Raw genomic sequence first — 13147 nt, forward strand, 5'->3', positions numbered from 1 at the left:
ACCACTGAACTGACCAGCTGGATGGCATTATGTATTAGAGCCCTGCATGGCAATCCATTGACTTGGGGTGATATTACCATGATGCATAACCACCCTAAACATGCAGTTGTCCAGAGGCAAACCACACCAGAGCATGCTGTGTGTGTGTGTGTGTGTGTGCGTGCGTGCGTGTGTGTGTGCGCGTGCCTCCACCATACGCATGCATTCACATTCCCCAAACCAGTGAGCATGAAACATTCAAAACAAAGAGAGACACCGTGGGACATTTGTTTACAACTGAGTGCCAGGTTTGAGTTGGTGTTTTTTTATAACTTTGGATCTTTATGGGTCAAGAGATAACAGGTCGCTCCAGGGTACTTAAGACTGAAGTCCCACACTCAAACTACGGGCACGCGTGCACGACAAAAGACCATCACGTTCATATTGTCATCTCCACATCATACAATGATAAACTGCACGTTGGTTCTAGAAAACTGCAACGGAGGGACAAGATGCGTAACACCATGCCACTGAGGATTGGGAGCCACTTGCCTTTGGGATAATGAGCTTCTGAGAGGTTAGGAAGGGGAGCTTATGATGGGAATGGAATGAGAAAGGATAGAAGTTAATGACCATCTATATCTCTACTGCGAAGGGCGGGACAAAATCCACCTTTTGATGTGTACATTAATATCCACATGAAATATGTTTTACAGTATTCACACCATGAACAATAGAAAACAGGAAAGTAGTTGATTGGACAGGTAAATGGCTTATGGCTAATATACAGGTCCAATAAATAGATGAAATGGCATTTTTGGTGATTGATTGGTGGACATTCCAAACCTTTTGGAGCTTGGGTCCTTCTTGGCGCTGTCACTGGGACTAATACTATTCCACACGTTCCCGAAGGAGCCTTTGGACATCTCGTCGGAAATGTTCACTGTCGCGGGATCGCTCCTACAGAACACAAAAAACCAAGGGTGCTCTGTCAGTCGCTGCATGTTCTCATGGTCAAGACATCCTCTGAAATGTGTTGATGATTATAGGCCCCGATCTTGAATTAGCTGTAATCATGGTTTCTGTTGCTGCCACTAAAAAAAGTGTGGTTGTGCCGCGGTATTGGCAGAACAATTGACAAAACTCATGCGCAACAAGGCCCTCTACAGTTAGTCACCAAAACCTGTACCAGGTTTTTTTTTTTAACTAACCTTTTGATGCCCACAGTCTCTGGATGTTTTGTTAGTTGGACTTACTTGTAATTTCCTTCCAGTGGCAAATTGACTATCCCCTCCTCCTCCTCCACTATAATACTGGGCTCCTCCTGGAGAGAGAGAAATGAAGAAAGTGACTTAAAATCACACACTATTGCACCACAAGCCCAGATGACTGATATATCTGATGACCAACATATCTGTATGGCTTCAATATGTTTAAGAGCACCAAGTACTGTATACCTCTTCTTCTCCTTCCTCTAGTTTCTTCTTCTTCCACTCAGGCATCAGGTCATCCAGCCAGCTCAGCTCCTTCTTGGTGAACATGAAGTCCAGAAGCTTACGGATGAACACCAGAGCCAACACCTAGAGAAGAGAAGCACTTTTCCTTACATTCTCCTCCTGTCAACTGTGTGTTGTGAATGACATCGACACGTGCTGTACCTACTGTACGTAAAGCTTGAGGTGAATACCGAATTAAATATAAAAGTTTAATAAATGCTAACTTACAGACATGACATCTCTTTCTCATGCATGCACACAGACATCCCCCCCCCCCAGCAACACGCCCACCCTACACACACGTTACCATCATGGGGAAGACGATGGCATAATTTGAGGTCTTGATGACCCACAGCAGGATCAGGCAGCTGAGCTGGATGATGGTGAAGAGGTGGACCTTCCTCAGGGGAACGTGTCTCAGGTAGATGAAGTCTGGCTGGTGCTTGGCCGGCATGCCAAACAGCTTGAGACGGTCAAAGAACTGGATACCTCTCAGCGAGGACGCTCCCATGTACAAGAACACTCCATACAGTACAGGCATGGGGATAAACTGGAAAGAGACAGACAGCGCTCCATTTAGACTTCAACAGTTATGTATGCGTGGGACTATGCTCATGCACGTGCGCTTGTGTGCGTGACTGCTAAAGTGTTTGTGTGTGTGTGTTGTAATTGATCTCGTGTATATCTGAGGTCTTGACCTCGGACCTCCCTCACCTTGAGGACAGAGGTCATGAAGACGGAGCAGCCCATGAGTAGGAAGATCATGAGGCCGGTGAAGCGCTGCTCTCTGATCCCCAGGAACTTGGGCTGTTCCCCAGGGGCCGAGCACTCTGACTCCAGCTTCAGGCTGTTGACGTGGGAGATGGAGAGCACGGTGGCCGCCACGAACCAGGGTAGGCCCATCACAGAACACACCCCCAGCATCACCCCCACCACAAACAGGTCCAGGTGGTAGCCACAGCCCTTCTGTTGATGGGAACCAGAGATATGGGGTTATAGCATCCACACAGCAGAGATGCAGGCAGTATACATAGTCTACAATACATTAACAATAAGGAGATATACTGTATACTGTTCAGATCTTTAGTTATGGAGAAATGAGGAACAGTATGCAAAGCTTTAGTTTATTAAATGGCAGCCATAGCAAAATGGGACAGAAATTAAACATTCCCCAAAACATGTTTGGTCAAAACCCAAAAATAGAAATCAGCTTTTAGGGCCTTGACTGTTAATTATACTGTAATAATGATCTGTTACATTTTCAATTTCACACTTTAGCTGTGATCATTTCTTTTTACCATCATATAGCACTAAAAGCTGACAGTGGAATGACTTGAATTGGCAGCCATCACCTTCAGTTTGTGCTCCTTCCTGTTGATGATAACAGCCGTGATCTGTTGGTCCATGAAGATGAGGATGGTGCAGAGCAGCGCAGGGAGGACCGCGATTATGGTGGTCCACCACGGGTTGCGTCCTATTGGGTTCACGATCCAACCACGGTCGTCTCTGGTTGGCTGTGGGAGGGAGTGAACATGATCATGATCCGTGTGTGTGTGCGCACGTGTGTGTGTGTGTGTGTACTCACCTTGAACTTGTCGGGGACCTGCAGTTTGGGTGAGGGGATTCCTAGGGCATAGTCCACTAAGACCATGGTGAGGATGGTGATGAAAACAGCAAAGTCACTGATCTGGGCCCTCACCTGAAGAGCAAGAGAAACTCACAGTCAATCTAGGACCTGAGTTTATGGTGCATCTCCGAGTGCTCGGTGTCATTTGAATACAAGTGAAGGGTCTGCACCGTCTTCACTTGTCTGCACGGTGTCTCACATCCATCTTGTTCACCTCGTTGTGGTAAAAGACAATGTATTCTCAATGACTTACCTGGTTAAATAAAGGCAATTAATCCTAATAATAAAGTGCAATAAGTGTAGGATCTCAGATGCCACAAGGGGGCATCAGTATACCGGCAAATCCATTCTTACTCCTGCAGCACACAACAGCACTCATTGCCATATGATTGAAACAGAATGGGTAGATTATCATATTTTTTCACACAATGAGGCACTTGTAGGTGGTTGAACACTGATACATCCACCAAATTCTGAGCGATTAAGGGACAAGCATCAAATCAATCAAATATCATTGAAATCCCTGCACACGTGGCTACCGGTCCACATTCCTTGCACTCAGGAAGCCTGAGGTGTAGATGGACGTGCCTTGGTGGGGAAGTAGCGGCTTGTCTTGAACTCCTTGAGGAAAGCAGACATGAAGACAGTGGAGAAGAAGAGGACCACGGACCAGAAGAGGACGTCAGGAATGTAGGGTCCGTGGGGGCCACAGGCGCTGCCCTCAAACTCCCCCCGGAACACAAAGCACTCCTACAACAGGAAGATACAGAGAGAGACCTGAGTGGAACCCCATACCCCATATATTTCCTATGAAGTTAAACAGGATAGACTGATCATCTTGCCTGAACGTGCTATTTAGTAAAAATGTAGGGTATTCAGTAGACAACAAATATCAACGTACTACTCATCCATACTGAGAAGGCGTCATCTAATGCACAATCACACTTGTTCCCCACTATTTGTTTATGTTTGAATTGTTTGTTTGAAGAGCGCCTATTCTGATTATCAGCTGTTGTCAAACACACGTGGGTGTGAAAAGACGATTCTCTTCCTCAATAGTGTTGCAGCAAATTCTGTGCACCGAACAGAGTATGACATCCTGGCATTTAAAGCATACAGATTGTTGTTGTTGTTACATTTCACATACAATAAAACGTTATTTTTTGGCATACCCAAAAAGCCTGCTATTTAGAAAGCAAGTATGGGTATTTGGACACAGCCACTGTAAGGCATGAGTTACCTAGATAGGAAAGATAATAAGACCCAGTCGAAGTTAGCCTGGTCCCAGATCTGTTTGCAGATAGCCAACTCTCACTGTATGGTTGCCACAACCATAGGCTTCACACACTTAACAGATCTGGAACCAGGCTAATTGAAAATGCATTGGCACACTCAACGTTAGATCAAATGTTTGTACATGTAATCTGTAGTACACTACCACTGACATTTCATAGGAATGGCTCCACTATAAATATATTTCATGTCCTCTATGCACTGATTTGGACAGAATCAAAGGACATGAGTCTGTGTGAACCCAGTCATTCATACATGCACGCATGCACTTTGGATTGCAGTCACAGTGTGAGTGTGTGTGCGTGCATGTGTGTGTGTGTGCATATGCGTGACTGGCTTCATGCAGGTGTGCATACAGTATTTGCATGCATGTGTGTGTGTGCATATGTGGGAGTGAGATTGACACACCAAGCCTTCAGAAGTGTGACAGAGTCACAGTGAATACTAAAAGAACACTCTATGGTGACTGTGCGTGGTTAAATCCTGTTGAATTCCTGCCTGGATGTCTTTAACCCTGTCACACTGTTCTGTTCCCTCTGGGGAAACACATTGTACCACCAAGAGACAATGTCTATCCCTATAGCCTCACAGCCCTCTCCGGGGGGTGGCTATTTCACCATGAAAAATACACTATACAATATAATATTTGTAGCAATTTGCTGATGAGTGATATTTTAGAAGTAATCGAGTAAGGAGTGTTAGTTACATTGTTTTATTTACGTTACCGGGGGCCGGGATTAAAAATAAAGCATTTAATAAAAATATAGGACAAAACACACATCCCGACAAGAGAGACACCACAACACTGCATAGAGACCTAGGTCAACAACATAGCATGGCAGCATCACATGGCAACGCAGCATGGTAGCAACACAACATGACGACAGCATGGTAGCAACACAGCATGGTACAAACATTAATGGGCACAGACAACAGCACAAAGGGCAAGAAGGTAGAGACAACAATCATGTCTCAATTTTACTTCAGGGGGTGGTTATTGGTCAATAGTACCACATAGTGCCTGACCCTGCACTATAATACTACTGACCTCTAGAAGTTCATGTGATGATTGCACAGTGCGGCTGGTGCTCCGCTACAGAAGGAGGTAGTCCTTACAGAGCATGGCTTCATCCCCCTGAACCCAAGATCAGGGCTTTTAGGCTTCAAACCCCTCTTTACCTTGACCTCCATGCTGGTCCAGTTGACCTCTGATGCAGTGATGTTCCTGTCCTCCCAGTACCTCAGAGTGGAGTTGCTGGGATCCTTTGGCTCCACACACGCACACCTGCCAGAGCACAACACACATATGCATAGGTACACACACACACACACAAACAGTCACACACAAGCCCGCAGATACACACATGCACAAGTACACACAAACGTGCACAAGTAAACACACACACACACACTCGTCATGTTCCAGCCTTAGTCTAAACATGTCAACACATCTGTGTCCTCTACTATTTGAGTTGTTCCACCTCAAAAAGCACAAGAAAGAGGATTTGCATTGTTCTGAAATCCTTTCTGTAGTTAGAACCGGATAAGATTAGTGTTCCTGAAATATTATTTTGTTGAAATATAATTAGATTTCTGAGAAATTAAAGGATTGCACCCAAATTGGCCATTTTAATTGTTAGGATTTATATGAGCAAAAGCAATTGGTTGTCTACCTAAAGTAGCAAATAAAATTTTGTAATCCATTTAATAAACACAAGAGACCAGCAAAATGGATAAAAGGGTGTGGTGTCAGTAGCAGGAACAGCGCCATCTAGTGGGCAAAATTTGATACCTTCACACTAATTTATGATACAGAATAGAAGTGACTTCAATGGCTAATTTCTCTGAACAGGGGGGGAAAACATCACCAGACTCACAGGGAATACATTACAAAGGATGAAGAAACAATACTCCAAGCAGCAGCTCCGTACTACGTGCCAGACATAGAGAACTGATACTGTATACTGGTTGTTGGGGTGGGTTTGGTGTGAGATATGGGGGTTCAGTGGGTGGCATTCATTGGATTCCTCAAGTCTTACTCATTGTTATGAAGAATTATGGTCCAAATCGGATGTTAGGTACTATATTTGTTTAAGATTATATGAATCCTATAAATTAAAACAGCCAATTTGGGTGACATCAATTTAAATTTCTCAGAGATCAAATTATATTTCAACAAAATAATGTTTCAGGAATCCTAATCTTATCTGTTTCTAACTACAGAAGCAATTTCAGAACAATCTGAGATGGCGGGGGACATGGCTTGACGAAATGACATGGAAAAACCCATAAGGATTCATCTCGATGACTTCACCAATGTAGGGAAAACATTAACTTGACCGTACATTACATTGACTTGGAACGATTACATCATGTATTAATGTACGTCCCTGGGTTTACACATGGGATTATTCAGCATACTGCAATAATCTTGGAGCATTACCGAAAAACTGGATAAACTGCCCATGTTGCCCATCTGCTTTGATGATGTAGCTAGCTAACACTAAAACTATGTGTACAGCACTCTGGTATACGGTCTGTGTTGTGGCCCCAAAAAACTGTTTCCACCTGCAGTATTGTAAGTGGAGTACTACTTACATTTAAGAATGCTACTTAAACAAAGAGGTCAAATTTACTCCTATCACTACTAGTTCCACTGAAGAGTAGTGGTAGTTACTGGAGTACTGGAGTACTGGTTAATGAGTACACTCTTAGAAAAAAAGGGTTATTCAAAGGGTTCAAAGGGTTATTTGGCTGTCCCAATAGGAGAACCCTTTTTTTGAGACCAAAACACAGACAGTATACCAGAGTCCTGTACACATAGTTTTAGTGTTAGCTAGCTACACCATCAAAGCACTCTGTTTGAAGGGTTATACATGGAACCCAAAATAGTTCTACCTGGAAACAACAGGGTTCAACCTGGAACCAAAAAGGGTTCTTCAAAGGGTTCTCCCGTGGGGACACCCGAAGAACCCTTTTAGGTTCTAGATAGCACCTTTTTTTCTAAGAGTATACTACAGGTTAAGATTACTAGTATAATTTGTTGGCAAATAAAGGAGTACTACTATAACAGTTCCACTATTTGATCCACTTATGAGTATTAGTTCCACTAACTAATACTATTTCCATGACTTACGAGTACTGGGTGAGTTTCTGCAGGTTGTTGTTCATGTTGATGGGGTAGTGTTCACCCAGGTGGATGAGTTTCTCCAGGGCCTCGTAGATGAAGATGATGCAGATGAGCGAAGCGAAGGCCTCCTCTGTGAAGCGGGTGATGTAACAGACCAGGGAGCTAGCGTCTGTAGCCACCAGGACCAGGCAGAGGAACGCCGTCCACAGGCCGATACAGGCCCTCAGGGAGAGGTAGGACAGGTCATAGTCCCTGTGAACAAAAACACACACACACACACACGTGTAACTGGTGGGATGCGAACCCCCATCTCCCACTCGGGAGGCCAACGTCTTAACCATTAGACCAAAAGGACATTCCTTCTTGGGCCGAGGTTGTCACTGATTTTTACACGAGCGCACATACACAGACACACACACACATGCATGCGCGCACACACACACACACAATAAGTGACTGCAATGCTAAGTGCGAGCGTGCATGAATGACTTGTTTCAGAGAGACATGATTCAGCATGAGCCAGTCACTCGTGCACGCACTTTGATTCTGTCCAAATCTTTGCATAGTGGAAATGGAGTCACTAACATTAAACATATTTATAGTGGAGCCGTCAATATGTCAGTGGTACAGTACCACAGACATTGTACTTAACTTTATCTGACAATACATTTCCAATTAACCTGGTCCCAGATCTGTTCGCATATATACAGTTGAAGTCGGAAGTTTACATACACCGAAGCCAAATACATTTAAACTCAGTTTTTCACAATTCCTGACATTTAATCAGAGTAAAATTCCCTCTGTTAGGTCAGTTAAGATCACCTATTTGAGTATTTGATAGCATTGCCTTTAAATCATTTCACTTGGGTCAAACATTTTGGGTAGCCTTCCACAAGCTTCCCACAATAAGTTGTGTGAATTTTGGCCCATTCCTCCTGACAGAGCTGGTGTAACTGAGTCAGGATTCTAGGCCTCCTTGATCGCACACGCTTTTTCAGTTCTGCCCACAAATTGTTTGATAGGACTGAGGTCAGGGCTTTGTGATGGCCCCTCCAATACCTTAACTTTGTTGTCCTTAAGCCATTTTGTCACAACTTTGGAAGTTTGTTTGGGGTCATTGTCCATTTGGAAGACCCATTTGCGACAAGCTTTAACTTCCTGATTTATGTCTTGAGATGTTGCTTCAATATATCCACATAATTTTCCGACCTCGTGATGCAATCTCTTTTGTGAAGTGCACCAGTCCGTCCTGCAGCAAAGCACCCCCACAACATGATGCTGCCACCCCCGTGCTTCATGGTTGGGATAGTGTTCTTTGGCTAGCAGAGCTTCCCCCTTTTTCCTCCAAACATAACAATGGTCATTACGGCCAAACAGTTCCATTTTCGTTTCATCAGACATTTCTACAAAAAGTATGATGTCCCCATGTATGATGTATGATGTCCCCATGATGTCCCCATGTGCAGTTGCAAACCGTAGTCTGGCTTTTTTATGGCGGTTTTGGAGCAGTAGCTTCTTCCTTGCTGAGCGGCCTTTCAGGTTACGTCAATATAGGACTCGTTTTACTGTGGATATTGATACTTTTGTGCCTGTTTCCTCCAGCATCTTCACAAGGTCCTTTGCTGTTGTTCTGGGATTGATTTGCACTTTTCTCACCAAAGAACGTTCATGTCTAGGAGACAGAACGCGTCTCCTTCCTGAGCGGTATGATGGCTGCGTGGCCCCATGGTGTTTATACTTGCATACTATTGTTTGTACAGATGAGCGTGGTACGTTCAGGCATTTGGAAATTGCTCCCAAGGATGAACCAGACTTGTGGAGGTCTACAATTGTTTTTCTGAGGTCTTGGCTGATTTCTTTTGATTTTCCCATGATGTCAAGCAAAGAGGCACTGAGTTTGAAGGTAGGCCTTGAAATACCTCCACATGTACACCTCCAATTGACTCAAATGATGTCAATTAGCCAATCAGAAGCTTCTAAAGCCATGGCATCATGTTCTGGAATTTTCCAAGCTGTTTAAAAGCACAGTCAATTTAGTGTATGTAAACTTCTGACCCACTGGAATTGTGATACAGTGAAATAATTATAAGTGAAATAATCTGTCTGTAAACAATTGTTCTTAAAATGACTTGTGTCATGCACAAAGTTGATGTCCTAACCGACTTCCAAAACTATAGTTTGTTTTCAAGAAATTTGTGGAGTGGTTGAAAAACTAGTTTTAATGACTCCAACCTAAGTGTAAGTCAACCTCCGACTTCAACTGTAGCCATGGTTATAGTCCCTGTGGACACACATACACGTGTAACTGGTGGGATGTGAACCCCCATCTCCCACTCGGAAGACCAACATATTAACTATTAGACCAAAATTACATTTCTTCTTGGGCCGAGGTTGTCACCGATTTTCACACGAGCGACACACACACGGACACACACGGACAAACACAGACAGCCTTAGAAAAACCCATATACCTAAAGTCTTCCTGAATGCCAGGAACAATGTACTGTAGCCATGTCACAGTGATGAGAGCACCTAAGACAACATGACAACGTATCTGAAGTGGGGCAAACTCACTTGCAGAATTTGAAGAGAATCTTCTCAAACACTAGAACAGGGCCTGTGCTGCCTAGGATGGTGAGAGGCTGCCCAGCGAACAGGGAGTAGGCTATCCCCGTCATGGAGGCTCCAAACAGGGACTCAATTGCACTCTGGCCAAAAGGGGAAGTGACAGTAATGGGTTAATGGACGACAGGTTACATAGCGCTTTCATAATAACGACACTGTCTGTGCAGTCTTTATTTGTTGAAGATGGTTATCTACTAGGGGATACGGCAACCAAAACCTAGCTATTAGTTTAGTTCAGCTTCATCGGGACACCATCGTTGCTTACCTAATGTGTGAATATAAAAGTGCTTTATTGTTGTGCATAACTCCATCAGAAATCCCGACGAACACATGAAGTAAGGCCTTCAGAAAGCCAGACTGTTCTTCTGCCATTCGGGAAAACATGTTGTTAATGCAGCAAAGCCAACGCGTGTCATGTGGTACGAGCGGTGTGTCTTACTATGCGTCCCTCGGTGGCTTCCCCCAGCAGTCCGCCGAAGGTGATGACAGGAGACATGCAGGCACAGTAGAGGAAAAGGAAGGAGGCCAGACACTGCAGGCTCAAAGCGTCCGTGTAGTCAGACAGGTAGTGGGGCGCCTTGCGCTTGATGTCCATGAAGAACCCGCCAAAGAACCTGGAAATCACACACACATTAGCGCATGTACACGAGCACACACACACACACACACACCACCTTAGTGAACTAACATCAATTACCATATGAAGTAAAAGGAGTCAAATGTGTTGCTTTACATTTTTCAGTTTCAAGTAAAAAAGTATGCACCATAGTGTGTTTTTAAATGTGTTTTTTCTTCCCCCCACAGGCCACACACGAGGAGGAGAGAGGAAACATTCTGATGATAGAGGAAGCACATGGCGACCTAGCCAGAGGCGGTTACCGGGGTAACGGGGGGAGGGGGGGGGGGGCGTGACTTTGAGTGGTTTTTCAACCGTGCGGGGATGGATGCTATGCTGTGGCCCTCCGGGAGATCATGGCTCATAGCAGAACTGGGCTGCAGGCCAATCTACTTTACACGTCAGGATGAGTTCCTCAGAGACCTACTGTAGCAGGGAGCATCCCTTACAACTACATCACTTCAAAACCCACGACATACAGTATCCACTTACTACAGCTGCACATAGCCTACTGCCTCACTCTAAATATACTGTATCACACTACAGCAGCTTCCTCCTCGCTCTAGATACACTCTACTACACTATTGTAGATACCCAAAACACATGACACCTATAATAAAGTATTGTTAATGAAGTTGTAACACTGTATTTTGAGTGTCCATTAGTACTTAAAAGCTACTGCTAATAAGATACTAATAATTCATGGAATTCATATACATTATTTTGCATTGTTAAGTATTTATTAGGCATTTTAAGAGATTAGGTAACACTTTATTTACAGGATCAAAATGCTTATGAGCGAATGCTGTAGGCTATTAACCATTGAACTAATTATCGCCTATAAAACAGATTCAGGTCAGCACTTAGTTACTGCACACTTAGTGCTCATATTATAAGTGTACATGATTACATGACAAACTAATAATAGCTTAATAAAAGATTCAAATCGGCCCTTAGTTAACGTACACACAGTTGGTGCATTATATGTGGACATCAAATTGTACAATAAAGTGTTACCAAAATAGCTAGAGTGTTTTCCCCAGTGTTGTCGAGGCACATTTTAATAAGTGACGCTGGTCTTATGTCAGAAAGTACGCATGGATGATTCTAAATGCATATATCACACTGAATCACATTGATTCATTACATTTACATTACATTTAAATGACTTAAATGTAAATGTAATGAATCAATCACAGCTCTTTTGTGAACACAGAGCTCGAGGAACGAGAGAGACCCATAAGGATGTGTGTTTTTTAAAGGATGGCTAGATGTACTGCTGGGGACAGGGAGAGCCGGAGAGGAGATAAACAGGGGACTGAAAGAAAAAGAGGACCCTAGATGGTCCACAGTGGTGTAGATCACACTCACAGTGCTCGCCAGCCTAATCTCAGCCCAAACACACACACCACTTCCCTTCAACTCACAACCACCACACACACACTCAAACCTACCTTCCTGTGCGCTGTAGCTCTGGGCCTCCATGGCCACCAGGTTCCTCTGCTTCTCCCAGATCTCCGTTGGGTAGAGGAGGGACCTTGCGCTTTTCCTGTGTGGTAAAGAATAGAGGTCAGAGGTCAGATGGAAAATAAATAGTATTTGCCAAAAATAGCTATATAATTTATTTTCAATGCATCTCCGCTAGTAGGGATTGTCCTAAAATAGCCTGTCAGGAAAAACATTCCTTCCAACAACACGGGACTGCTTTTTTAAGGACAAGCAGTCTGGCACGTACCAAAAACAGCTGATGATAGAAAAACAAAACAAATTGATTCAGAGGGGATTTAGAGCATGTCCTTGGGGTACACCAGCAGTTAAATCCGAGTAAAATTCCGATTGGGTTTAGCCAGTGATGCAGTCGGAAGCAAACTAAGAAATGATGGCATAGGGTCAGAGTCAACTATATATGCATCTCAAAACACGTCACTGGTTAGGGGTGATGGCATAGACACCACCAGGAAGAGGCTCACCTGAGAGGGCACGTTTTTGGGCGGCTCTATCCTGATGGATGGGTCCCACTCCCCAGGTGGCAACACAGTCACCTGGTCCAGGAACTCATCGATGCCGGCCACCAGGTCGTTCCTGTCCTTGGCTTTATACGCCACGTCATGGAACACCTGGGAGGTTGGCAGAGAGGGAATGGGGTTAACCTGTATGCATCATAAACTTGGCTAACATAACCAAAGGCCACGCAGGGAAAAGCACACACAGGACTACTGCAACGTAGTCTACATACCTCGTCTGTCATCAGAGTTGCGATGGATCGGCCAATCTCATGGTACTGTGGTCCTTTTCCCAGAGGCCCCAGCAGAATGAACAGGAACCTGAGGGAGAACAGAGAAGAAGGTTTTAACCATGTTTTTTTAACCTTAAATAGAGTG

General features: G+C 44.1%; 1 protein-coding gene across 2 annotated transcripts in view; it reads right to left on the reverse strand.

Annotated features, from left to right (window-relative positions):
- LOC135543474 (sodium-driven chloride bicarbonate exchanger-like) overlaps positions 1-13147 on the reverse strand; it is a 52981-nt gene that overhangs the window by 2014 nt on the left and 37820 nt on the right. The window contains exons 10-25 of one of the 2 annotated variants that reach the window (XM_064970758.1): positions 13003-13090; positions 12737-12883; positions 12221-12315; positions 10590-10764; positions 10100-10233; positions 7532-7777; positions 5575-5680; positions 3691-3852; positions 3061-3174; positions 2828-2989; positions 2190-2441; positions 1783-2025; positions 1437-1559; positions 1236-1303; positions 826-939; positions 532-570 (exon numbers count right to left, since the gene is read on the reverse strand). In XM_064970758.1, coding sequence (XP_064826830.1) covers positions 558-570; positions 826-939; positions 1236-1303; positions 1437-1559; positions 1783-2025; positions 2190-2441; positions 2828-2989; positions 3061-3174; positions 3691-3852; positions 5575-5680; positions 7532-7777; positions 10100-10233; positions 10590-10764; positions 12221-12315; positions 12737-12883; positions 13003-13090 — 2242 coding nt within the window. In that variant the 3' untranslated portion in view covers positions 532-557. The remainder of the gene's footprint in view (positions 1-531; positions 571-825; positions 940-1235; positions 1304-1436; positions 1560-1782; positions 2026-2189; positions 2442-2827; positions 2990-3060; positions 3175-3690; positions 3853-5574; positions 5681-7531; positions 7778-10099; positions 10234-10589; positions 10765-12220; positions 12316-12736; positions 12884-13002; positions 13091-13147) is intronic. The other variant, XM_064970757.1, reaches the window with a different exon arrangement.

The sequence above is a fragment of the Oncorhynchus masou genome, chromosome 7 (genome assembly GCF_036934945.1).
Source record: "Oncorhynchus masou masou isolate Uvic2021 chromosome 7, UVic_Omas_1.1, whole genome shotgun sequence".
Taxonomy (NCBI): domain Eukaryota; kingdom Metazoa; phylum Chordata; class Actinopteri; order Salmoniformes; family Salmonidae; genus Oncorhynchus; species Oncorhynchus masou.